Genomic DNA, 26,724 nt, shown 5'->3' with positions numbered 1-26,724 from the left:
CATAAATTTAATAGTGATTTTTTAAAATCCTAGACATGGATACGGAGGGTCTCATTTGATCATTACTCGTTTTGAAGAATGAGAGAAGGAGAGACGTCACTTATATTGATTCCCATGGCAGGGCCGGGCCACTGAAGGCTAGTCCAACCCGTTGCCACCTTGACAAAGGAGCCCATGTTTTCGAGAGAGAGAGAGAGTGGGGAACCTCTTTTTAAAAATTAGAGACAGAGAGAGACGTCTCTCATATTGTTTTCAAAATTCAGGCCATCGCACCTTGCTTACGCTGTATTTCTTTAAAAACAATGGAAAGAGAGAGAAGGAGAGAGGAATCAAAGGAGGAAACCCCCAATCATTTCAGATTTGGGGGCTTCTACCATCTCCTTGGCGAGTTTTTTAATGTCAAGAGACAAAAACACGAATACCTTGCTCTCTCCATAAAAAATGCCCGCTTTCTCTCCACTGATAACTTAAAGGACCAATCGGAGTCATGTCCCTGGTAGGGTTTCTCCATCCATTGACGACTCCCTCGTTTTTGTCATCTGGGTCCTCTTTACTGAGGCCCAAAAGGCCCTTTCTTAGCCAAGCACCATGTCTCAAATTCAGTTGCAGAGGCTCCATGACTGCAACAGTCGGGAGCTTTGGGTTTCAGAGCCTCACTGAAACCTTCACAGTCGATGTTTCTCGAGCAGAAGGGAGGCCATTAAACGTTCCACTCGTCGCCCCTTTCACCATAGCTTCGTCGAGGCTTGATGTTGTCAAGAACGTTGCAATTCGTGTCGAATTGAGCAATGGAAGTGTCGGTTGGGGTGAGTCCCCAATTCTTCCGTTTGTCACTGCAGAAGACCAGGCTTCTGCTTTGGAGAAAGCGATGGATGTTTGCTCTTTTATAAAGAGGAGCAAACCCAAGGCACTTAAATTGCTTCTCGAAGAGATTGTGGAGATAGTTCCCGGTCATGCCTTTGCCTCTGTAAGTAAATAGCACTTCTTGACTGTTTTTACTGATGTGGAAATATAGAACTGTTGTGTATTAGTTTGAATTTGTGGGCATTTGGCTTCTAGGTTGGGATGTTTTCCTCAGTTCAATGCTGCGGTAGTGTCTAAGTTCTACCTATGCTTGCTTATTTCATAGATGTGAAAAGATAGAATGGGTATGGGGAACCTTGAATTCTAACTATTTAGTTCCTGGCTTGGGCTTTTTTAGCAACTTCTATTTGCCATATGGTAATCAGGAAAGAAGAGTGCTTTTCTTTATCCTTGTGCTTGATTGTGTTCAGCGATGTAAAAAGATAGCATGGGTGAATAAAAGCTTTAGTTCTAACAAGTTGGTTTGTAAAGCTTGAATTTCAACCATTTGGCTTCTGGGTTGGGCCGTTTTTCATGGCAACCTGGTTTTTCTAATGTTATTTAGGGAATGAAGAGTGGATTTCTTTCGGACTGTGCTTGATGCTTTTCAGTAATATGAAGGATAAAATGGGTGTATGAAAGCTTGATTCCAACTAATGGGTAAGGGATCTAAACTCACCTGTTTACATAGGAGGATGTGTGCAAAGCGAAGGAATATGGCAGAATTGGAATCCCGGGGCTGATGGTGAATAGCAAGTCTAGGAAGGTCGTCCTAGACCTTTGCAGGAGCAATTTCTTCATAGGACAATTTTTGGGGTAAATTTATGTTTTTTCTTTGTTTTGGGTTGGGTGGGAGGGGAAGGGGGTGGGGGTGGGGGGTGGAGTGGTTCAGGAGTTGGTGGAAATGTTTTGTTTTTGTTTCTGGTAAGCAGAGGTATTTGCTGGGTTTAAAATAGGATTAAGAGGAGGATTAAGTTTAGAGAGGGATTGGGGAATAGTTCTGGGTGTTTTGACAGGATAGGCATATTTTGATATTGGTGGATATGTAGGCTTGGGCTGTTGATTGGTTTGAAAGGGAAGTTGGTAGAGTGGTGCAGCATTTTGGTTTTAGGTGGGATTCGTAGCTGGGATTTGTGGGAGGAGGCAATTTTAAAGTTTTGTTGAACCTTGTTGCTAGCATCCCTAGAAATGGCGTGGGTAGATGTGTGGAGACGGGTGGTTCATGTTTGTCTAACTAGATTGGTGCATTGGTTAAATTTTTTTTTTTTTGAATGTTTGGGTAATTAAGTAGTTACAAGATTCTCATGTCTAACATCTTTGACATCAGGGAGTTCTGGTTCCCTTATTATTGTTTGATGACAAGGTGGATTAGGAGATGGCTGATCATCTTGTTACTCACTATAATTTATGTTTATATGTTATTGGTTTAATTTAATTATTTTGTGTGTGGCTGATGCCCTCTCACATGTGTTTTTGCAGTTTTTTTTTTTGGCTGGCAGGGGGCTGGTGGTGTGGGTGAGAGGGGTGAGGATTGGTTTGTGTTGTTATGAAGGATTGAATTTATTGGATTTCTTTGTTAGACATTAAGGGGTATCTTTTTCTTTGAGGAAACTCAACTAGTATACTGTTAAATATAGAAACAATGAACATTATTTTCGTCCCCCTCACAAGATGTGGTCGCTACCACAATGGCTGACGGCCTTGCTTACATTGTTATGATTCAAACTAGGGCAGGAGGAGAGGGGTTTGAGAATGATGTTGAGTCGAGGCATTTTCTAGAGTGATGGCTGGGAGAGAGATGACCATGGGAGCACAGCCCCTTCCTTAGCAAGCAGTCAGGTAAAGCATTTGCCTCTCTCCATGTATGTCAAAAAAACAATATGCAATGGCCTACACAGTAGGGCCATTTCTTCAAAAACATGGTTAAGGGCCCATGGACAAGGGTAAGCCACTTTAGCTCAATCAATGACATTCTTAGAATCACCCCCCACTTCCAAAGAGAAACCCAAGAGAAGTCAAACAACATGAGCCTCTCTAGGAGAGACCTAGCCTCCACAACTGTAGCTGTAGTGTTGCCGACTGGGCCTAAGAAGGATAACAGGATAGAAGATGTACTGTCCCTGAAAGCACCCCCATCTCAGGTCTTCCTGGGTTAGCGAAGGAGCACCCATCAAAGTTGAGTTTGATTGTACCTGGCTGTGGTGGCAAGACCTAGGGTTCCTGTGGCGGTTGGCCTGGAAAATGTCAGCCAATTTTGCAAGAAATCCAAGGTGGAGAATGAACTAAAATCCTTTCGAAGTGTACCCACCCAATCACTATTGCAATGAGTCTTTCTTTCACCACTTGAAGCTTTGACTTCCAACCGTCGAAAATTTACTTATTTCATTCTGTCTTGGTGGTCCATTTCAAGGCCACAATTGAAGCTTTCCGTTATAGAGTACCTGAGGCTGTGAGGAGGTTGAGAAGTATAGATTGCATAGTTGCTTGATGCTCTCGGGGAAGACCCATTTGATGTCAAATAGCCTTCAGAAGGAATCACCATAACTAGGAGGCCCAATCGCACTATAAAAGAAGGTGGTCAGTCGACTCGTCCCGCTTTTTGCACACGATTCATTGATTGACTAGATGAAATCTTTTTCTTTGAAGCAAGTCCAAAGTTAGGGTCCTATTATCGATGATTAGCCAGCATAGGTGTTTTTTTTTTTTTTTTTGGGGGGGGGGGGGGGGGGGGGGTGCTGGGAAGAACCACGCTTTGCTGGCTAGGGCAAGGATTGGTAAGCTTGGTTTGATATGGTTATACAAGGATGACCAAGAATTGCCAAGTTTCACGAGCTCCAAAACCAAAACGATCTCGGCCTGTCTAGATATGAAATGGAAGTTGAGGATGGCTAGTAATTCTTTGAGTTTGATTATTTCTTTGTCAGTTGGCTCCTTGTAAAGTCTTGGAGCCCAAATAGTGCGCACCCCAATATTTTGTTAGATTTCAAAATGCGACACTCTTCATCGAGGCCACAACATACATGTTGGGCTGCAACGTTTCCTGCTTTCTATCTCCAATCCATTGATCTTACCAAAGCAGACTCGATTCCCTGATTTAGTTGAAAAGCTAATATGAACTAAAATAGTGGTAAGACCCAAAAAATATATTTCCATGCCCTTGAGGATCTTGAATTGTTTCCACCTTTGGCGATCCCTCTTCGTAATTCGCTTTTGAGCTTTAGGAAAGGGATCTTGTATTTTTTAATTTTGGGATCTCGATCCCCATTGTTGGGGATCTTGATCCCATTGTTAGGAATCTCAATCCCCATCTTAAAGACCAAATTGAATGATTTTTTAATCTATAGCCAGCTAGTAACGCACATATACTTTTATTGTAGTTGTATTATTTACTAGCTATAAATAAATAGATCTCTACTTTAAAGAGTATATATAGTCCTGGACTATATATACTCTTTAAGGTTGGAGCAAAATCCCCAAAGGATGGAATCGAATTCCCTAACATATGCATTCGATGGGCGACGCTCCTGACCATAGGGATCTTCTAGCCTTTCATTATCCCCCCGTCCCAATCCTGATCTCGATCCTGCTCCCAACAACTATGGCTTCAGATCGCTACTAAGTCTTCTTCAAGTTCAGCAATTTCTTGGTCACAATGTTTAAGAAGACAAGGTTAACATTCTCAAAAAAAAAGAAGAAAAAGTTCAAGAAGATGGGGGTGCTGCTAATGCGGTCAAGGGTCCCAACCGCTGAGGCAGCTAGCTTGGGCGGCCACTGTGTAAAAGGTTTTGAGGGGGGGGGGGGATATACTGTAAATTTTCATTTTTGCATTAAAAATTAGAGACAGTCAAATATAGAGTAATATTTTTAAATTTGCATTACAAATTAGAAACAAAGCCAAACATACCCAAAAATATAATATAAATTTTCAAATTTGCATTATAAATTAGAAACATTGCCAAACATAGCCTAAAATATTTATAATCACAAAAAAAGCAAACCCTTAAAAGAAAAAAAAAAGCAATCATGAAGTTTCATCAATGTAAGGCCAAACTTCAAAATTAAACACAAGATAATGTTAAAAAGCATAATATGAAGCCTAAAATATAAACAATTACATCTACTAACCTTTCAAAAATCAATGGAAGTAGCCTTGAATCGATCACTTCCAGTTGCCAAAAGCTCTCATTTGCAACCACTTTAATCTTTAGAAAGTTCAAGGTTGAATGCTTTCGAAATCGAAAACTTTGACTTTAAATTCAAATTCGATTAGGTTAACATTCTCAAAAAAAAAAAAAGAAATTCGATTTTGAGCTAAAAAAGTAGTTTTTAGGGAACAAATAGAATCTCTAAGTTTTGGGGGCTCCAAAATGCCCCCCAAATACTATTCCCCAGTTTTAAAAGGGAAATTACATTTTTTGCCCTTTTGGCATGGGCAATTTTCACCTTTGCCAAAAGGGCTCTGAGCGGGCGCCCAATCGTTGTGTGTTGAGTGCCAGCCCAGGTGGTGCCCTGGCCCCCGAAATACTATTTCCCCACTTTTAAAGGGGGGATTTTTGACCTTTTGGCACTTGCAATTTTAGCCTTTGCCGAAAGGGCTCTGGGCAGGTGCCCAGACATGGGGTGTTGAGTGCCAGCCCTTGTGGTGCCCTAGGCGACTAGTCGGCCGCCCAGGGTCATTGCCCCACCTTGGTTCCCAAAGGCCTAGTTTTGGGTCGTGAGGCCCACTGGACGGCCGACTTTTTGAACTATGCTTGGTTAGTCAGGTCCCTGCGAAATCTTCGAGCCCTAATAGTGAGTGTTCCAATATTTTGTAAGATTGCGAAATGCAGCGAACTTGATCGGAGGCCACAAGTAGAGGTTGGGCAGCAAGGTTTCCTTCTCTCTATCTCCAATTCTTCGATCATTCCAAAAGCGGACTCGATGCCCTAATTTTGTTGAAAAGCAATATGAACCAAAACAGTGGAAGGACCAAAGAAATACATTTCCATGCTCTTGAGGATCTTGAATTGGTTCCATCTTCTGGAAATCAGCTCGAAGATCCTACCCGAAAGCTATGACCAATGAACATCCTTTAAAGAGAGTTCTTGAGCAGCAAATCTGCACCACCATTTTCTAAGCGGGGCATTGTTCATGTCCTTTAGATATCTGATACCAAGACCCCCATCTCTTTTCGATTTACACATTTTTCCCCTCTTAATAAGATGGAACCTTTTGTCCCTTCTAGTCCTTGATCAAAGGAAATCCCTCATTATATGTTTTAGCCCATTGGCAGTTGACAACGACATCTTAAAGGCAAATTTGAAAGAATGGTATGTCGGAGTGTGTTGCTTTAAGGGATTTCTCTATGGTTTTAGAATTGTTTTTAAATTTTATTCATTAGATTATATGTTTTTTAAATGACTAAAGCTAAATAGGGGTGCAATAGGGTTGGGTCGGCAGCTAACTAGGCGGGTCAATCCGACCTGTTGAGAATAAGGTTCTGGGTGAAACGGGTGCTATAAAATTAGATGGTGGAGGCTTCTAAAATAATAAAGGATGGGCCCTCCTATTTTAAGGCATGTGGAGGCGGTCTCAATACTATATTTGCCCCCTAATGATTTAATAAGTGTGCAAAAGGTCGTATCACACAACTTGGGATATGTGAAAATTGAAGGTCTCTATGTAATCTCGTCTATTCATTGCAATAGAATAAAGCACCTGGATTTCTAGGAAGAGAAAGTAGTAAGAGAGAGAAATATGGGTATAAAAACTGTGTCCTAAATGGGGAAATCAGACCCCTATTTATAGAATAGGAAAGTGGCGTTTCAAGTTCAGAGTTGTGACTGATCACTAGGCAGTGTGACTGTCAATTAATGGTTTAAAAAAAACAAAAAACAAAAAATTACTTATCCAATAGCTGTAAACTGTCTCAACCAGTGCGCACCATCCAACAGACAAAAAATAATTATTGCGCTGCCACATACACAGTCTGATGTGACTTGGAAAGAATGATAAGTGTCACGACTTGTAAAATGATAGGAGCCGCGAGCCCAAACCTGCACCCATGCATGGGGTACATGCGCCTTTGTCTTGATGCGAGCATGTGAAATGCAAAGTGTGCCTCAAGCACCCTGACACTTTTTGGGGATATTGCTACCAACCTTAAGTACATGATAATTTAGGATTATATTTACTCTTTATAGTAGGGATCTCCTTATTTATAGCAAGCAGCAATGCAACTATATTAGAAGTATAGTTGTATTGCTAGCTGGATATAAATGAAGAAAATCATTAGTTTGGTTATTGTCTTGGTCTTTAAGGTTGGGATCGAGATCCCTAACAGCAGGAATCGAGATCCCCAATAATGGGGGTTGAGATCCTAAAATTGAAGAGTTGAGATCCTTGAGAAATTCGTTCTGGGAGCAACAAAATAGAGATCCTAGAAGGGATCGCCCACCAAAGTAGGAGATCCCTGTAACTATGACTTTATCATATATAGGCTTACCAATTATGTCAACAAGTGGTGCTTGAATCTTGCAATCTAGAAGAACACCTACAAACAGGTCCTCCTCTTAAGCTTCTAGAAAATATGCGTGACGTGTCAGGTAGTTGGTGCAATCTCATTCAGATCATACTCGACCAACATGCCTTCAGGGTTTGCAGCTCAATGAATCACAAGATCCATCAGTTGATCTGACCTTTGAGTCAAACCTACCATCGATTGCACAACTTGGTTCTCAAGGAACTCGTGCAACTATCGGATCTCTAAGCCGGCACTATCTAGCCTGCTTTGATACCACTTGATGCACTTTGCGCATCATTAACTGCACTCTTTTTCTCTCTCAAGTAAGCAACTGACTCACTATTTTTTGAGGTGGTTTGCTACAATGGTTGTACCCTAGATGTTGCAAGAGCAACCTGATGCAAGCACGGAAGTACCCATCTTTGCCACATGATTTATTGTCATTTTCTCTCTCTAGCCTATTGCGTAGAACAAGTGTTTGATACAGTTTAAGAGGAGCCTGCTAAAACCCTTACGGCGAGCTCATCAACCATTGCTTGTGCACGCCACCTTGGCATCCTTTTGGGTGCTTGGTGTGGTTCTTTAGTGAACTCGTTCCCTTTTATTTTCATGCTATTTGTGTTGTGTGGCTTGGGGGGGAAAAATGGTGTAAGTTGAGCTGGCCTATTTGAAAATGTAGTTTGGGGAAAGGCCATAGTAGAGTATGTATGGTAATTGATAATATTCGTGTACATGATTATTTGGTTGCTTTATGCTTGAAATTGGGGTTTATGCTCAATCTGCGTGTGCACCTCCTTCCATTGTCTTGCTCATATTCAACAATTGGTGCCCAAGCGTTTCTAACTGTGTTCATATGACATGACAAAGAGTGGGCCTGCAGATTTAGTTAAAATCTATAAGCTTGATGGGTTTAACTTCTACTCTTAAAAGAATAAGCTATTTTTCTTGTTGCATACCATGCAATTGCTTTATGTGATTCAAGGAGATACCCCGACTGAACCTAATGATAACTGTACATGTAGGGAGAGAAGTACACAAAGTAGAACAGTGATACTTTTTACTTGTAAAGGTGCATTGCTTAATTGCTTGAGTGATAGGTATCATAAAGTATTTGAACCCTATGTAAATGCTTTGGTTTTAAAGGAATGCAATAGGAAAAAGAGAAATTGATGGAATTATGTGATGCAATGTGGGTTATATACGAGATACAACATGAAGAAAATGAGAGAGAATTAATCAGTGCTTGAGTACCTTGATAACATGGGTGTAATAGCTTATCTATTCTCTGGTTACGGTGGATCCATAAGTGGAACCAACAAATCATGAAATTATTGAAAACCTCCCAAATTCTTGGAATGATCTAAATAAAAACCTATGGTTAAATGGGAATAGGCATCCAGGATGGATTGTTTGTATATATCGTACGTGAGATTTAGTAGGATGGATCCCAATAATTATATATGCATCTGCAGCCTCTGTATTTCACATAGATGTCTACAGAGGGTTATTGCCCTGGGCTCATATGATGGGTGAGTTGCTCCCGAAAGGAATAACGTATGCTAAGGATAAAGATAAACAAATCTTTGCATTTTTCATTCTCATTTCTTCAAAGTTTCTCAATGGCAGCAGAGGATTGGGCCTTCAGTGGGCTTAGATGTTTATGATTTCTTACACCTCCAATAATGGAAAGGGCTTCATCGAATGTTATTTGAGGGGCAAGAGAGAAGGTTCCCATTGCAGTGGCTAGCATATGTATTTAGGAGAATTGTCCATTTCACTGGAGATCTGATGCTGTTGTGTTTCTTATAGGTTGGTTTGGATGCGGATGTAGCTTGTTTGGAGGATTAGATTGGATCCATACATAAGATATTATCTTCCCTCTCTGCCGTGGTTAAGAAAATAGTAGCAATTAACAAAAATAAGAATGTAGCAGAATGTTTTCATAAGTATATTTGGCCACCCTTAGGGGAGTTATGAGTGCTGCATTGTGACTTTGGTAGCTAAAAGATGTACGGGGGCCTGGATCAAAAAAATATAAATGGAGTTGGGGACCTTACTTAGGATTCAAAGATCAGACACATCTGGCATTTGTTGCTTGTGAGAAATCTTTGCTTTTGTAAGAGTGCCTTAACTTCATTAGGAAAATATTTGCTTCTATTTTTTTCTTATTAGTATGTTATCAACCATTAGTGAAAAGACATGAAGTGGCTAGTGGTTTAACCAAGGTATGTTTAATTTCTTTATATTTTCCGTCAAAATCAAAATCATGAATATGACGTTGAGTAATCTAATTCGACAGTCACTCTAACCATGCAATGTGCTTTATGTTATAATTCTTGGTCAATATATGTTATTTATCTAATGGATAAAGGCTTTATAGCATATCCTTGCTGTTTGCGAAGCTTGTGCTTAAGCAAAATCAAAATATCTAAAATTTCTTACTGTTTCTAGTAATGATTGATCTTGATACTGAGATCAAAATGAAAATTTCACCCAGTGCCTATGTGATTTTTCTTAAGATAGTCCTAGAGATGAGATCAATAAGATTGCTAGAGAATCTTTGATTTCACTAACCCTACTTTAGGATTGTTTAACACCATGATATATTTACAAAAAAATCAGATTACAGACTATAAATATATACTGAACTACAAATATATAAATGAGTAGGGGAATAAGGAAGCATGGTTGGGGACTTGGGGCTGACAGTAGCATGTCCTAGAGAAGCATGAGAAAACTAAGTTTGTATGTGAAACACTTTGAGATTTGATTGTAAAGGAGGTTGCTAATCTACAATATCTTGCCTTAATTCACAACTTAGATATTACAAGATGGGAATTAGCGTGAATGCTCCCAGTCTTCTAGATCTGTCGAAGACTATAGTGATATTGGGGACTAGACTCCATGAAAGGAGAACTTAAAAATCAAAATTTCGCATTGATTACCAAAAGTAGTATAAGAACTTAACACCTTACTGGTGTTATGTACAAACAAATTCAATATGCCTAATGTTATGGGAAAAATTTATTCTTCTTTTGAGATTTGAAAAGAAAGTGTCAAACTTATTTTCTTCGCTGTATCTAGACATGGGAAATCCAAATCACTGCTATTCTCTATATATGTTTGCATAGTGATGCCTGCCATCTTTCTTACCATTTTCTGTAGTTCCCAATTGCATTTGTCACAACTAAAAAGATAAATTGCATGTCATACTTATATGAAGGAATAGGGCATGCGAGACGTGCTTGTTTTTGTAGCATTTTGACTTTAAAACTTATACTGGGATCAAAATACTTGTTTTCTAAGGTGAGGGCTGGAGTGGAGATGGCTTTGATCGATGCAGTTGCCAACAGCATTCGCGTACCTCTCTGGAGGTTGTTTGGTGGGGTGTCTAAATCCATAACTACTGACATTACAGTTCGGTATCTATCTTTAAAACTCCATTGGTGTTTCAGTCAGTTAGTTTTTTCCGTTTCATTTTGGGATTCTGACGACTACCTCATATGTGCAGATTCCAATTTTACCGCCACTAGAAGCTGCAAAGCTTGCAGAAAAGTATTTCCATCAAGGTTTCAAGACTCTAAAACTTAAAGTAGGGAAAAATTTGAATGCCGATATAGAAGTTCTTGGAGCCATTAAGGCTGCTCATCCAAAATGTTCATTTATATTAGATGCAAATGAAGGATACACTGCTGCCGAAGCTATTGAAGTTCTGAAGGTACTACATGGTATGTGTAACTATTGACGCGAATTAGTTTAGGGTCTGCTTGCATGCACGATCAGGATAGCCACAATCTAGAATTCTTGCATTCTGGGTTTCTGTAGAACTTTCATTGTGATAAGATTGCTCAGTGTCCATTTGGCTGGGCATAGATGACATTGATAACTGAGAGGTACTGCAGAAGCCTGCCAAACAAGCTATATTATGGTGAAAGTAGACGGTATTTCATGGTCGAAACGAGATCGCCATATTGTGAAAAAAATAGTATATTTCTCAATAAATTGTAATTTTTAGTGCTTTTCAAACTTTTACTTGTGCAAATGTTACACTATGAAGAAGAAGAGGAAAGAGAATGAGTGATTGGATGAAGAAGGTTGTCCAGCAACACTGGCCTTTGTGGACCCTAGCTATATCTATACATATAGTTGTCCAGCCACATTATTCTCTATGGACCCTATATATATATATATATATATATATATATATATATATATATATATATATATATATATATATATATATATATAGGGAAAATATGGGATTAGCCCACTAGCTCATATGAACATATGAGCCCAAACGCCCAGATTGAATCTGGGTCGATCTGACGATCACGGATGTCCGGTAGTGCTTAAATTTTATTTTATTTTCTACAGATCCAAATAACTTGAAATTTTAGGTGTGTATTCTTCTCATCAAGGCACACCTAATAAAAATAGAAAAAAAAATTATTCGCTCAAAACAAAATGACTAAAATACCCCTCAAAACTTTTTAGCGGTATTTTGGTCAATTTATTTCATGTAAAATATTTTTTTAATATTTTTCAAAGATTCACCTATTTTTGATGAACACATGCTTAAATTTTCAAGTGATTTGGATTTGTAGAAAACAAACTAAAATTCAAACACTACCGGACATCCGTGATCATCAGATCAGCCCAGATTCAATTTGGGACGTTGGGCTCATATGTTCATATGAGCTAGTGGGCTAATCCCATCTTTTCTCATATATATATATATATATATATATGAGCTATAAACGAATTGCTACAGTGTTTCGGCCTCGTCACGGTGATGGTTTTGCCTAAAAACTGCCGCGGATCTACGGGGGCCGTGACGGTCACCGTATATTTTTTGCGTCAAATTTGCGTGAAAAAAATCCCGCCACAGATATGCTACATCTTTGACAGACCACCACAGACATGCTACGTCCATGACGGTCTTTAATCCATATCATTCGAAAAAATTGGACGGCGTCGAGCCTATGGGCAAAAATATTGTTCATTATATATATATATATTATAGAATTACGTTATCTTCTTGTGCTAGGGCGTTCCCCATAAGTGACACACTGCAGTGCTCCCCGATTGTGGTGAAAAATAAGCAAGGGTTTGCGTGACATTTTGGACAAGCGTGGGTTAAGAAGCTAATCCAAGATATTAGGCTTTGTCTAGTAAAGTAAGAACATTTACAGTTAAGAATAAAGAGTTAGTGGATACATTGAGACGAATGAGAGTAAACTTAGCTTGTCTATAGGAAACTAAGTGGAAAGGGGAAAAAACTAAGGAAATAGATGAGTATGAACTTTGTATATAGGAAAGGATAATAAAATGAAATGGTGTAGGCTTAATAGTCGACAATGATTTAAAAAAAAAAATAGTTAATATCAAGAGAGTAGATGATAGACCCCTATTAATTAAACGTATATTAAGGGAGGAGATAATTAACATAATTAGTGCTTATGCACAACAAGCAAGATTAGAGGGTAGAATTAAGAGACAATTCTGGGAAGACATGGATGGACTAGTCCAAGACATACCAAATGGAGAGAGGACTTTTTTAGGAGGGGATTTAGATGGTTATGTAGGGAAAGATAGTAGAGGATATGAAGAGGTACATGGGGATATGGATTTGGTGAAAAAAATGAGGTGGGTGAGGCCATTCTAGATTTTGCGACTTAGCAATAGCAAACACTTTAAAAAGTGAGATGAACATTTAATAGCCTATAAACTTGGATCATATAAAAGCCATATAGACTTCTTCTTAGTTAAGAAAGGTGGATTGGCCTCATGTAAGAACTGTAAGATTATCCTTGGAGAGAGTTTGACAACGCAACATAGGCTCGTAGTTATGGACATTTTGCATAAAGAGATGGAAGAAAAGGGGTGAAATTAATAGGTGTCCAAGAACTAGGTGGTAGAATCTAAAGAATGGGAAGATAAACTTATTTAGGGATAAATTTGTTAAAACAAGAAATGAAACTCTGAACATGAGGTCGATGTTATGTGGAATGAGATGACTGATTGTATTAAAGTGTGGCAAAAGAAGTTTAGGAGAAACTAGAGGGAAAAGAAATTCCGATAAGAAAACTTGGTGGTGGAGTGATAAGGTTCAGAAGGCTTCTCAATGTAATAGAAATGATTAAAACTTAAAAAAATGTAAAAATGTCGAGAAAAATGCTAAACAAATAGTGAGGCTAAACTTAAGGCATATGATAATTTATACGGTAAATTGGGAACAAGAAAAGGCGTAAAAGATGTATTCAAATTAGCAAAAATGAAAGAGAAAAGTGTAGTGACGTAGAGGATATTAAATGCATTAAGAGTGAGAATTAAAGGGTATTGGTGAAGGATGAAATGGTTGACTGTTTATTTTTCATAAATTTTTAAATGACAAACACAATGGGAACATAGCGGTAGAAGGATGATTGCGGAGGTAAAATATATTTGTATGATTAGGACATCAGAAGTGAAAGAAGCTTTAAAGAGGAGGGGCCAGATGGTATCCCGATAGACGTTTGGAAGTGCATGGGGGAGATCGGCATTGACTGGACCAAGCTGTTCGACAAAGTGTTAAGAACAAAGAAAATAGCAGACGAATGGAGGAAAAGTACTGTGGTGCCTATTTACAAGAACAAAAGAGACGTACTGAATTATGCGAACTATTGAGAGTTCAAACTTATGAGCCACACTATGAAGTTTTGAAAGAGAGTGATTGAGCAATGACTAAGGCATGAAACTAGTGTATCGGAAAACTAATTCAATTTTATGCTAGGGAGGTCAACAATTGAGGCTATTTTCCTACTTAGAAAATTGATTGAGAAGTTTAGGGCGAAGGGAAAAGATCTCCACGTGGTCTTTATTGATATAGAGAAAGCTTATGATAGAGTACCTCAAGACTTAATTTAGTGGTGTTGGAAAAGAAAGGAGTTTCTAGATACTATATCGACTTAGTGAGAGATATATGCGAGGAAGTGCTAGCTAGTGTGCGAACCAATGTAGAAAAAATCAAACCGGAACGGTTAAACGGACATGGGCCCGGAAGCGGTTCAACTAGCTTAACCTGTAAACCAGCCGGTTTAATCGTTCTAATTGGGCACGTCCCAGGCAGTCAAAATAGTGTTAAAAAAATAAAAAATACCAAAAAATCTAATAAAATATGGAAAGTATATTTAAAGAATGATTAAACAAACCACATCCAAATGAAGTTGAAAATTAATGAAAAAATGGATTTTAAAGAATCGATTTGTGCCCAAGGGTATTTTGGAAAATTTTCCAAAAAGATGAAAAAATATAAAAATAATTATTGATAGCCAAAATAATTTCCAATCTTTGCCATAATGATGAAAAACATTAAAAAATGCATTACAAATAAAATCCTTATTGTTTGGGATTTTATATAATTTTTTTAAAAATACCTGTCTAGTCACCAAAACCGGTCGAAACCAGAACCGGCAAGTGGCCAGTTCCAATCTAACCGGGTGATTTTCCCTGCAATGGTGCGAACAATTAGTGGAGAGACGAGTGAGTTTTTATTGATAATCGTTTTATCTCTTCAAGTTAATTATGGACAACTTAACTAGGCACTTACATGATGAGGTACCGTGGTTTATGTTGTTCGTGGATGACATAGTTTTGATCGATGAGACTCGAAATGATATCAACACAAAGTTAAAACTTTGGAGGAATCTTCTAGAATCTAAAGGTTTTAAAATTAGCTAGACTAAGATAGAGTGTATGGAATGAAAATTTAGAAATAATAGGAGTAGAAGCGAGGAAGTAGTTGAGATTGACCGTCAAGAAATATCAAAAAGACGTACTTTCGATATCTTGGGTCAGTAATCCAGGAAAATGGAGAGATTAAGAAGATGTCGCGCGCACAATTAGAGCTGGGTGGTGAATGGAGATGTGCAATTGGAACTTTATGTGATCGTTGTATACTAATGAAGCTGAAGGGGAAGTTCTATAGAACAACTGTGAGACCAGGTTCTCTTTATGGAAGGAATGTTGGGCAGTCAAGAAACAACTTACGCATATGTTGACTATAGGTAAGATGAAGATGTTGCGATGGATGAGTGGCAAGACCAGAAGGAATAGAATTCAAAATGAATTCATTCAAAAGAACTTATGTGTAGCTCCAATAGGCTATACGATGAGAGAAAAGTAGACTTTGGTGGTCTGACTATGTGCAATAGAGACCCAATAGAGCACCTGTTAGGATGTGCAAGTTGGTTCAAGTGGAAGGCTAAAAAAGGGTAAGGGATAGGCCCAAAAAGACATGGTTGGAAGTAGTGAGAAAAGATACGGGGACTTATGACCTCATTGAGGGTATGGCAGCGCGGCTATGGCCCTTGATAAAGTAGAATGACTGACCAGGATTCATGTAGTGACCCGAAATAGCTGGGAAAAGGCTCTGATGTAGTTTTTAAGGAAAAGGTAACTCTAGCACCTGAATTTTCCTTGGTGGTGTTTTTCTTTTCAAGGGTGGTGGAGGTGGACGTAGAAAATTTTCTATCACTCCCCTGCTGTACCCCTCTCCTTAATCGACTTTCTTTAGAAATAGAGATGGTTTTAGAATATAAAGGATTAGATAATTTCGGTTTGGGATAATTATATTTGTGGTCTGATCACTGATACTTTCAGTGGTCATTTAAATGATAAATTGTTTGGCATATATTGGTCTTTGAAAATGTGTTATTTATTTTATCTCTATTTTATTATCTGTTATACGATAATGAGCTATCTGAATTTTCCATTTTGTGAAGTATATGTGTTTGAAGGACCAATAGTATTTTTCCTTTTTAAAAAAATTACTATGAAATATCTTGTTTTTGGAAAAACATTATCTTTGAAACATCATCTTTTATCTGATAAAGCATTTCAGTTTGGGGAAGGGTAGATAAAATGGTAAATTTTCTACTGTCCTCTCCCAAGTAAGATGTATTGATATCCAAGGCAGGCTGATGGGTCATGTCCATTTTCATTACAAATACATGCTTTGGGCCTTTTTCGAGTAACTATTATTTTAGCATTTTACAAAGATGATCTTAACATCATTTTTGATAAACCTGATGTTACGATTACATGTTTATTATATACTCTTCATTTTAATCTATTAGAAGGCCATATTATGTTTAAATGCAACAAAGATTGATTCTTTGACATTTTGGTAGGGAATCTCCTGGTCATGTTTGAAATGATAAATTATTTTCTCATGTTCATTTTTCAGAAATGGGGTTGAGTCCTATTCTCTTTGAACAACCAGTTCATAGAGACAACTGGGATGGTCTTCGTGAAGTTAGTCAGGTGGCTAGGGATATATATGGGGTATCTGTTGCGGCTGATGAAAGTTGTCGGGGACTATTTGATGTTCAAAGAATTATACATGGCAAGCTTGCTGATGTTATCAACATTAAACTGGCCAAAGTTGGAGTCTTGGGGGCTCTTGAGATTATTGAAATTGCAAGAAAAGCCGGTCTTGATTTGATGATTGGTGGCATGGTGGAGACAAGATTGGCAATGGGCTTTGCTGGTCATCTGGCTGCTGGTCTTGGCTGTTTCAAGTAATTTCAAACACCTTTTCTAATTACCTCGAGCATCTTGTTGATGGCATAGGTTTCATGTGTCGCTTTCTTTATTTGGTTCTGATTAAGAAATCATGTGTCTTAAATTGGATTGTATGCTGATCTATTTGGTGGATTTGCTGCAGATTCATTGATCTGGACACACCCCTTCTCCTTTCAGAGGACCCAGTTATAGGTGGTTATGAGGGTATGATCCCTTGTGATTTGATTCTCAAGGCATTTTTCGTTGCATATGTTATCAAATTATGTAGCTTTATACATAGTGGAGTGCAATTAATGGGCATCATTGCATGTGACGTCTGAACTCCAAAGTCAAATCTTTATGCAAGAACAGTAATATGATGGATGACAACTTGCAAAGTCCAGCCCTGCAAAGAAACATAACACGTATGCATGCATAAAAACATAGGTGCACGCAAAAATATGTATCTGCAAACATTTGGAGAAACTGTTAACATAAACAATAATGAGTATTGGCTTGCTTGCATGTACATATATGTTTTTGTGTTGTGTGTGTGTGAGAGTCTGAGAGAGAGTGTGTGGGTTTGCTATTCTGTGTGCTGTTTAGTGATATTGATTAACTATCACTAATTTAATGTACTTGCATTTTCTTGAACAGTTTCTGGAGCTGTTTATGTGTTCAACAATGCTAGAGGCCAGGGTGGATTTCTTAATTGGAACTGCAATGAGTGATGTGCGTCTATTGTCCTTCTCTCCATTTGTTTTTTTCTTCCATTGATGTCATGCATTTGAAATTGTACGAAATTCAACGTGTGTGTGATAATAATGAAGAGAAAATGCTTTTATATTTATCACTGAAAAGGCAAGAAGCCATACTTTCAATGCCCAATTGAATCGTCTGTGTTTTTAACATGGATTATTCTTCTATTTGGAAATATTGTGTTATTTTATCCATTTGGAGACAGAAGTTGAAAATGACAGCTCTGACACAGCTCGAATACATTGATTTTGAATAAGAGTAAGGGACTGTTTTCTTTTTTAATCAACAGAGAACATACTTTTTTTTGTGGGAAGTGTTGACAGTGTATCTGTATTACTGTATGAATAAATGACGACCCAAACAACTTCAACATGTGATTTTCTGGCCCAGAAAATGTGGCCTGCTTTGAGATCATATAGAAAAAATGTTGCTCAGGAAGAGCACACTGTACATCATGTATGAAACTAAAAGGCAGAAAAAATCCAAAAGGCTAAAACTAGGTAACCGAGCGCAAAAGGTTGCTGGATGGGTTCCACTGATAAGTTGTATAGCCCCTCCTTTTGCGAGAGCATCCGCACTAGGGTTGGCCTCACGCCACGTGTTTTGAAAGGAGATGCAAATAAGCCTTCAGAGGAAAGAAATGAGCTCAAGTGGATAAGCTAAAATCCAGACTTTCAATTGGCTAGCCTTCTCTCACAAAGCACTCACAGTGGATAAGCTTCAGAAAAGAGGGATCCCCATTCCTAATAGGTGTGCTTTATGTGAATGTGCGGAGGAAACTAACTTCCACCTCTTCATTCTCTGTGACTTCTCCTATGACATTTGGGGTCGAGTCCAGAAATTTTTTGGCATAGACTGGGTCACTCCTCCCTCGGTCAAGGCCGTCATCTCTTATGAACTTGACTCATGTTGGCCTAAGGCCGGGAGAATCATGTGGAAGGCAACTGTAGCTGCAACCATTTGGACTGTTTGGCTGGAAAGAAACTCTAGAATCTTTCTTGGCTCTAAACTCCAATCTTCAGCTATTTTCCAAAAGACCATCTCTTTGGTAACTTTCTGGGCCTCGCACCACAAGGTTTTTGTGGGCATTCTAGGAAGTTTCTTCCTTCCCCAATGGCACAATCTCCTTCACCTTTGACCGCACTTTACTACAAGGCCAAATAATTGGCAACCTCCTCCTGAGGGGTTCATCAAGTTGAACTTTGATGGATGCTCCTTAGGTAATCCGGGCCCAGCAGGTGTAGGAGGGGTTTTTAGAGACCACAAAGGCATTATCCTTCTCTCACTTTGGAACACATTGGCCATAAGGACTCACACATCAAGCTGAAGCCTTGGCTCTCTTATTAGCCTTTAAACAATACAGTCTTGGGGGCCTTCACCTCATAGTGGAAGGTGACTCAAAGAATGTCATCTCCTGGGCAAGCAGAACTAGCCCTCCACCTTGGCACCTCATTGCAATTTTTGACGAGATACACCACATATGCAGGGCTATGGACGTTTCATGGAGGCATACATGGAGGACGTCCAACGATTACGTAGATCAGTTGGCGAAAGAGGGAGCTAGAAGTCAAAGTCAAGATACTCACGCCGGGTCCACCTTCTTTTTTTCACGGGACCATTGGCACACATCTTAAATCTCCCTACTCATGCTTGTGTTTTTATTTTCTTGATAGCTCTTTGTAAATCTTTGTATGTGGGCACCTGTATAAGCCCCTTTTGAATATGATAGCCTGAATTTTTTTTTTGGCCGAGTCCCCAGTTGTGGGTGACTTCGGAACACCCTTACTATGTAAATTTTAAACTTTATAATACAAGTTAACTTCATAAAAAAAAAAGAAATGAGCTCAAGGTGCCATGGGCAAGTGGAGGAACCTCAGCCCATGCTATAACATTTTCTGAGTCACCCCAATGACGGTTGTATCTCTTGATACCCTCTCATAGTGCAATTTCTTCTGCTGTGGTGGACTCAGATGTGACCAAAGTATGAGTGGAGAGAGTTGTGATTGTGGTCTTTGAATAAGCCTCCATAACCTACTGGGCCTGGGTTGCCTAGGGAGCATCTTCAAAGTTAAGCTTTATGCCTCTAGGGGTCTCCAAAGAGAGGATCAGGAAACACGGGCAGGTCTAGCTACCAAAAAGTTTTTCCAACTAAGTTGGTAATCGAGATACCCTTGAAGTTTTTGTTATTTTGGGTCCAAGTGATCACCATGGCTTTGATGCGGTCGATTGGGGTGTTTGGATTGACCTCCCTACCCTCAAATATTCTTACATCTGTTTCAGTCCAATGGGTCCAAATGGTTGCAGCCATTGATACGCGCCACAAAAAAGTGCCTGCTGTTGGGAAGGGAGGTGAATAGAAGGCTTGGAAAAAGGTGAAGAATTGACTGGGGCGTAACCTATTGCTACCGAAAACTTTGTAGCAACTCAGTCCATAGTAGCATGGCCACCTTGCAGTGCAAAAACAAGTGGGCATTGTTGTCTTTGGCCATTTTGCATATGGGGTGGGGGTGGGGGTGGGGGATGTTAGGGTTTAGGCTTTAGGGACCTATTAGGAATGGGGAGCACTCTATGTTGCAGCATTTCCACTGTGAGAGCCTTCATGAGGATGGCAATCCAGCAGAAGGTTTCGATTTTAGGTGGCGTTAAACTTAGCCACTTTTTGATCGGTGAGACCCAAAATGACGTCAACACAAAGTTTGAATTTTTGAGGAATGCTCTAGAATTTATAGGTTTTAAAATTTGTCGGACTAAGACAGTATATGGAATGTAAGTTTAATAATAATAGGAGTAGAGACGAGGAAGTAGTTAAGATTGGTGGCCAAGAAATACCAAAAAGAGCGGATTTTCAATATCTTGGGTCGATAATCCAGGAAAATAGAGAGACTGAGGAAGATGTCACGCATAGAATAAAAGTTGGGTGGACGAAGTGAATATTTACAACCAGGGTTTAATGTGATAGCCGCATTCCAATGAAGCTAAAGGGCAAATTCTATAGGATAGCTGTGAGACCAACTTTGCTTTATGGGACAGAATGTAAGGCGGTCAAGAAACAACATACTCATAGAATGAGTATAGTTGAGATGAGGATGTTGAGAAGGATGAGTGGCAAGACAATAAATGATAGAATTCAAAATGAATACATTTGGGATAATTTAGGTGTGGCACCAATAGACGATAAAATGAGAGAAAGTAAACTTAGGTGGGTTAACCATGTGCAACGTAGATCCTATATATCACCTGTTAGGAGGTGCAAGTTAGTTCAAGCGGGAGGCTCAAAAAGGGCAAGGGGTTGATCCAAAAGCATGTGGTGGGAAGTAGTGAGAAAAAATATGGGGATTTGTAGCTTCACTGAGTATGACCCTTAATAGAGCAGAATAGTGGACCGGGATTTGTGTAGCCAACCCCAATTAGTTGGAAAAACGCTTTAATGATGATGATGATGAGCTCAATCATGCTCTTCTAGCAACCATGTAGTGGGGAGAAAGAGAGTTGGTTGGTTGGTTGTTGCAGAATATTGTGAAAAGAGGAAGCTGAGAATAAGCCGAAGCCCTTGGAGTCCATATTATGCGGTCTAGACCTGAAGGGGAAGATAAGAGTTGCTAGAAGCCTTCACTAGGTTCATGGTCTTGTAGTTTCTCATTGCATATTTCAAATGAATGGTCTATGGTGGCCTCCAGTTTCACTGCTATGGTGGGGTGTCAAGTTTGCAGGGGTCATGTCTCCAATCCAGGTGCCAAGCCAGAATGTATCCCTCCTCCCCTCCCTGGCACAAAAAAAATGTTTTGCTTAGAGTGGCTCAGGCTAGTCATAATACAATGCCAAATCCCGACTGTCTAGTGGTTGTTTGGGAAGAGGGGAGCCAAGCAAAGGTCAGTATGGTATTTCTGCCTCAATGCTGCCTGTCATAGATGGTTAGGTAGAGTTGCAAAGTGCCACCGATTGCACGATTTGAGGTATCGAATACCAAGAACCCTTTTATGTTTGGGTTGGGTGATAGTATTCTAGGATAACAGGTGAATATGGTGGCAGTCCTCCTCACCCAACCATAAGTAGTCCCTCATAAGTTTTTGTAAGCGCCGAGCAATGGATGCGGGAATGCTGAATTAGTACATCCAACACTGGGAGGTCAGAGTGGCATTGATAAGAGTGATGTGGCCGGCTCCAGATAGAAATCTGACCTTCCATGCCATGAGTTTACGGTCAAATTTTCCAACAATGGGAGCCCACTATTGCTTACTAGGTTTAGCAGTGCATAAGGGGAGACCAAGGTATTTGAAAGGGAGATTGTCTATGTCGCACCAATCAGGGTTGAGGAGGATTGATGATCAAAGGCAATCTTTGGATTTAGCAAGGTTTACTTTGAGACCAGTGGAAAGCTCAAGGCAATTTAGGTACTTCCTCAAGGTGTCCATCTGTTGCTCGATGGCACCACAGAAAATGAGGGCTTTGTTAGCATATCGCAGATGTGAGATTTGTGGTCCTTGGCTACTTTAAAGCCTTCGTGTAGGCCTTGTTGGTATAGTTTATCTATGGACCTAATGAAGACTTCGGCCACCAAGGCGAAGAGGAAAGGAGATGAGGGTTCTCCTTGGCAGACGCCCCTGGATGAGGGCAAGAAGCCGTTAGGGGCTCCATTGATTAGAACAAAAAACTAGGGTCCAAGATACACCTTTTAATCCAATCCCTCCACTTTGGGCCAAAGTCTATTTTTGACATGACCTCATCTAGTATATAGCCTGGTCGACATGATCATAGGCTTTCTCAAAGTTGTGCTTGACCACCACCGTAGGGATTTGAGTCAATGCACTTGTGCATGACTAAAGCACAGTCAAGGATTTACTTCTCTTTGACAAGGACTCCTTCGTTTGGTGAGATGACCCAATTCAAGAGCTCGTTTAGACAGGTTCCAAGACCCCTGGTTGGGATTTTTAAGGAGCTATTCAAGAGGCTTATGGGTCTCAAATCCTTGAGATCCTCCATCCTTTCAACTTTAGCTAGGCTTATCTACCCGACTTATTGCAGATACAAATGCCTTGTAGGTAGACTGGTCTATGACAATAACTCAGCCTGATATAGCTTTTGACATGAGTATAGTGAGGTCACTGTATGCATTCTCTCAAAACACCACATTGGGAAGCGGTGAGGAGTTTGAGATATCTTAAGGGGGTCTCCAGGTCGAGGACTCATCTACAGGAGGAATAGCTATTTTAGCATTGATAGCTATTCTGATGCTGATTGGGAAAGGACTCGATCATACAAAAGATCTACTACGTGCTACTGTACATTTGTTGGAGGAAATTTGGTAACATGGAAATGTAAGAAAGGGAGTGTGATAGCAAGGTCGTGCAAAGGCTTAAGTATAAAGCAATGGATCACACTACATGTGAACTATTGTGGCTGAAAATCTTGATGCAGGAAATAGGATTTTCAGTTATTGAGCTAATAAAGATGTTTTGTGACACTCAGGTAGCCATCCATATTGCTAGCAATCCAAATTTTCATTGGAGAACAAAACATATTGAGGCAGATTGCCATTTTATTGGGGGGAAAGTGGCAAAGAAAGCGGATAACAGCTGCATGCTTGAAGTCAAAGGATCAGTTGGCTAATATATTCACCGAGGCTCGTGGTCCTAAACAAACTCAGTAAATTTGTTCCAAGCTGGGCATGGGTGACATCTATGCTCCAGCTTGAGGGGGAGTGTTCAAGATTAAATTATTTGGTGGGTATGAGTGTTTACTGCAGATTGTGGGGTATCTTGTTTTTTTTTTATAAACTTTAGGACATTGGGTTTCATTAAATTGCTTCAAGAGCATTATTGTAATTTGTATCAGCATCAATTGTTATCAATAAACATTAAGATGTGCATGGAGTTTGATCTAACCCTAAAGCATGTTTGGTTGGAGCGCAAATATTTCCCTAGGAAAAGTATTTACATATGTAAAAACTTTGCAGGAAAAACTTTTGCAAACTTTCTTTTCTCCATGTTTGTTAACACATTTAAAAAGCATTGTGTAATGAATTTCAAATGTTTGGTAACTTGATTTTGAATATATTTCATAAATATATATTTAAATATTATATATATTTAAATAAATTCAAATATATTTTATAAATATGTTAATTTTATACATGCATTATTTAATATACCTGCAATATATAGTTGTATTTATTTAAGTACTATTTAAATATTACATATTAATATAAAATATTATATAATACATATTATATTGTAAATATCTATTATATAAATAAAATATACTATATATATATATATATATATATATATATATATATATATATATATATATATATATATATATATATATGTGTGTGTGTGTGTGTGTGTGTGTGTGTATGTGTGTGTGTGGATTTTTTAGAGTTAACAACTCTCTAAATAACATAGGTTAACGTTAGAATCCCTTGTGAACATCATTTTTACCCCTGATGCCCTTATATTTTCTTGTGACAAACCTTAAATGAAGGGCACTTTTGACTATTGTTTTCACAATAACCAAAAAAACAAGAGAAGTTTTAAATTTTAACCTCAGCCACTTGCCGAAAGCTCCCTCCTGTTTTTCTCTATCTAACGAAAAAAACTAGGGCCCAAAACTCCCTCCCTTCTCTCTCACTGCCGTCTCTCTCTCCGACGAAAAACTTATGCATGTTCCCCATCCTGTCAAGGCTTCTAGGTATGTCTTTTTTTTTTTTTTAACATTTTTCCAGTACATCTTTATGCTTTGTAGAATGAAATCCCTAGTTTTTTCATTTCAAAATTATGATCTCTTTGAAGCCATTTTTTTTCCATGCTTGATCGCCATTCTATCTCTCTCTCTCTTTCTAAATTTGTTTTTTATAAGCAAAATGATGGGGAGTCAATCTGAAAAGTTCAAGTTCTCAGATTGACAACCCCCCAAATTTTATAGGGTTCACCCTTGTTTGAGAACTTGAATTTTATAGATTTAATCCCTATCTCTCTTGTTTGAGAACTTGAAAATTTGTGGGTTTTAGTGGGAGGAAGTAGGTCAACTTTGAAAAATTTGTTGGTCTCCCATTACTCTTTTTCTTCCTCTCTCTGATATATGATTTACTGATATATGGATTACATATAAACCGCTGATGTATTAGTAGCTCTATTGATAGTTTGGTTGGCTATATATGACTTGATTTGCTTGTTATGGTTCTGCAAAAAAATAATATGATTCTACAATTCTCATTTTTTATTAACTTGGAAACACATTAATGCGTTGTTACATTTTATTGATATATTATAATGTTGAGGCGGTGGATGGTTCTAGTTCTTGAATGCCTCACATTCAATGCTTGAAGGGCATTGAAATAATTGTTAATGACCTTTGAGCGCATTCCCCTACATTAATGGTATCAGCAGAGTGAAGGCTACCTACATGGAATGAATTACTGGTAATATGCAAAGCTATTCGGCGTTAGTTTTCAGCCATTGCTTTGGCATAGCTCAGGCATTGCTCTAAGAGAAGTGGGCATCTGGTTTTTCATTGTTAATATGGGAAGCCAGGGCAATGGTTGAAATTGGACGAGAGGTGGCTTCATCAGCTCTTTATCAAACCGTTTAATTCATCAGCTCAAGGAGGTTAGGAACAGTGGATTCCCTTATGGAGATTACTATGTCAGCAATTTTAAAATCTACTTTATAGATGGGTTTTCAAGAATTTGTGGTGGTCGTAATACTTCATTTCATTCTTACAGTAGTAAACAAGCTTAAAATGGCTTGTTGAGGGGGTGGATCAAATTAGTAATTTTAGACCATACGTGAAGCACTATGTTGATTAACTGTGAGTTAAATGGGGTTTGAACTTTGGTCAAGTGCTAATTCTTATGGTTGCAAGACCCATGACCCATCATGTGCATCAAATCTGAGTTTAATATGATATTTGCATATGGGTTAGTTTAGGAAATTTTGCATTTCCATTATCACTAGTGGAAATTATGCTACTTGGGTTTTTGACTAATTCTTATTTTTTTCTCTTTATGGTAAGAGCAAAAAAATACTAAAACATCAACAAAAAATACAAAATGGATATTTGGGTTTATTTGGAATAACAATCAATCCATGCGATTTTACAGATTTGGGGTTCTTTTGGTTGTCTAATTAGAATTATATTTGCTTGAATTCAACCAGTTTTGGCCCAAATGGATGTCTTTGTGGCTTTGATTTACATAGCTATTATACTTTTTAATGAACAAGGCCCAAAAATATCTACTGTATCAACATTATCTATTTGAGTCAATTTTTTACGTACTCACAAGCAAACTTGAGGCTTTTTTACGGGTACACAAGTAGATATGGAAACTCCAAACGAAACGATGCTTGTAGAGGGCATAGCTTCAATTGAAGGAAACCCATTAGAAGCAGTTCCTAGCGATTTAGTTTCATACCATGGGAAAATACTTTTTACTCATGATGATGCTTATGAATTTTATAAGAGTTTTGCGAAGGCATGGGGGTTTTCAGTATGTCGTCAATGAACAATTAGAAAGTTTGAAAATAAAGGAGAAAGGGATCGATCATCAAGGAGATGCAATTATGGAGCGCATCCGACTATCGCAAAAGTCATTGATTTGGATATTTCATATTGACGGGTTGTAACTTTTGATAATTTACACAATCATGATGTTCCCAAGCCACAAGAAGTTAGAGTTTTGCTTGCTTATCATAGTATTTCAGAAAGCTACAAGCATCATATTATACAATTTGCAAAAGGTGTTATTTGTGTTAGAGATATGAAGCGGTTGTTTGAAATAGAGAAGGGTCTTACATCAAGGGAATTATCTTTTATAGATGAGGATATCTATAATTTTGTATCTGCTATAAATAATGCAATCTGCGACAATGATGCTCATATTCTCTTAACAAAATGTAAGCAAATAAAAGATAAAGATTTTAAGTAGGATTTTACAGTTGGTGAAGATAATAGGTTGGAGCATATTGTTTGGTCCTATGGTTTTTGTTCTCGTGCATATGAGATATTCGGTGATGTGGTATTTCCTATACAACCTATCAGTCTAATGGTTACTCTATGCCATTCGGCATGTGGTGGGT

At 38.6% G+C, this 26,724-nt stretch overlaps 1 protein-coding gene across 7 annotated transcripts; it reads left to right on the top strand.

Moving 5' to 3' along the window:
• Positions 1–353: 353 nt before the first annotated feature.
• Positions 354–25,579, top strand: CYP77A5P (cytochrome P450, family 77, subfamily A, polypeptide 5). 7 transcript variants are annotated; one of them, XM_088853380.1, is made up of 8 exons: positions 354–967; positions 10,652–10,762; positions 10,857–10,914; positions 11,017–11,073; positions 16,572–16,905; positions 17,052–17,113; positions 17,546–17,620; positions 23,114–23,528. In XM_088853380.1, the coding sequence occupies exons 1-7, from the start codon at positions 488–490 to the stop codon at positions 17,617–17,619; spliced, it is 1,176 nt and encodes a 391-aa protein (XP_088709506.1). In that variant the 5' UTR covers positions 354–487; the 3' UTR covers position 17,620; positions 23,114–23,528. The 7 variants fall into 7 exon arrangements, with proteins under 7 accessions (XP_088709506.1, XP_088709507.1, XP_020530058.1 ...); XM_088853381.1 differs by lacking the exon at positions 23,114–23,528 and adding an exon at positions 19,134–19,486; XM_020674399.2 differs by lacking the exon at positions 23,114–23,528 and adding an exon at positions 24,927–25,579 and having other exon boundaries at positions 10,857–11,073.
• The last annotated feature ends 1,145 nt before the right edge of the window (positions 25,580–26,724 follow it).

Source organism: Amborella trichopoda, chromosome 12 (genome assembly GCF_054954075.1).
Source record: "Amborella trichopoda isolate Santa Cruz 75 chromosome 12, AtrichopodaSantaCruz75HAP2 v2.0, whole genome shotgun sequence".
Taxonomy (NCBI): Eukaryota; Viridiplantae; Streptophyta; class Magnoliopsida; order Amborellales; family Amborellaceae; genus Amborella; species Amborella trichopoda.
The sequence above is the reverse complement of the archived record's forward strand: the minus strand, read 5'-3'. Positions and strand labels throughout refer to the sequence as shown.

Excerpts from the sequence above, each read along its gene's own strand:
- CYP77A5P (XM_020674399.2), top strand. The coding sequence starts at position 488 with ATGTCCCTGGTAGGGTTTCTCCATCCATTGACGACTCCCTCGTTTTTG. Across the intron at positions 968-10,651 it reads CCGGTCATGCCTTTGCCTCT|GTGAGGGCTGGAGTGGAGAT; the intron begins GTAAGTAAATAG and ends TTGTTTTCTAAG. Across the intron at positions 16,906-17,051 it reads GCTGGTCTTGGCTGTTTCAA|ATTCATTGATCTGGACACAC; the intron begins GTAATTTCAAAC and ends GATTTGCTGCAG.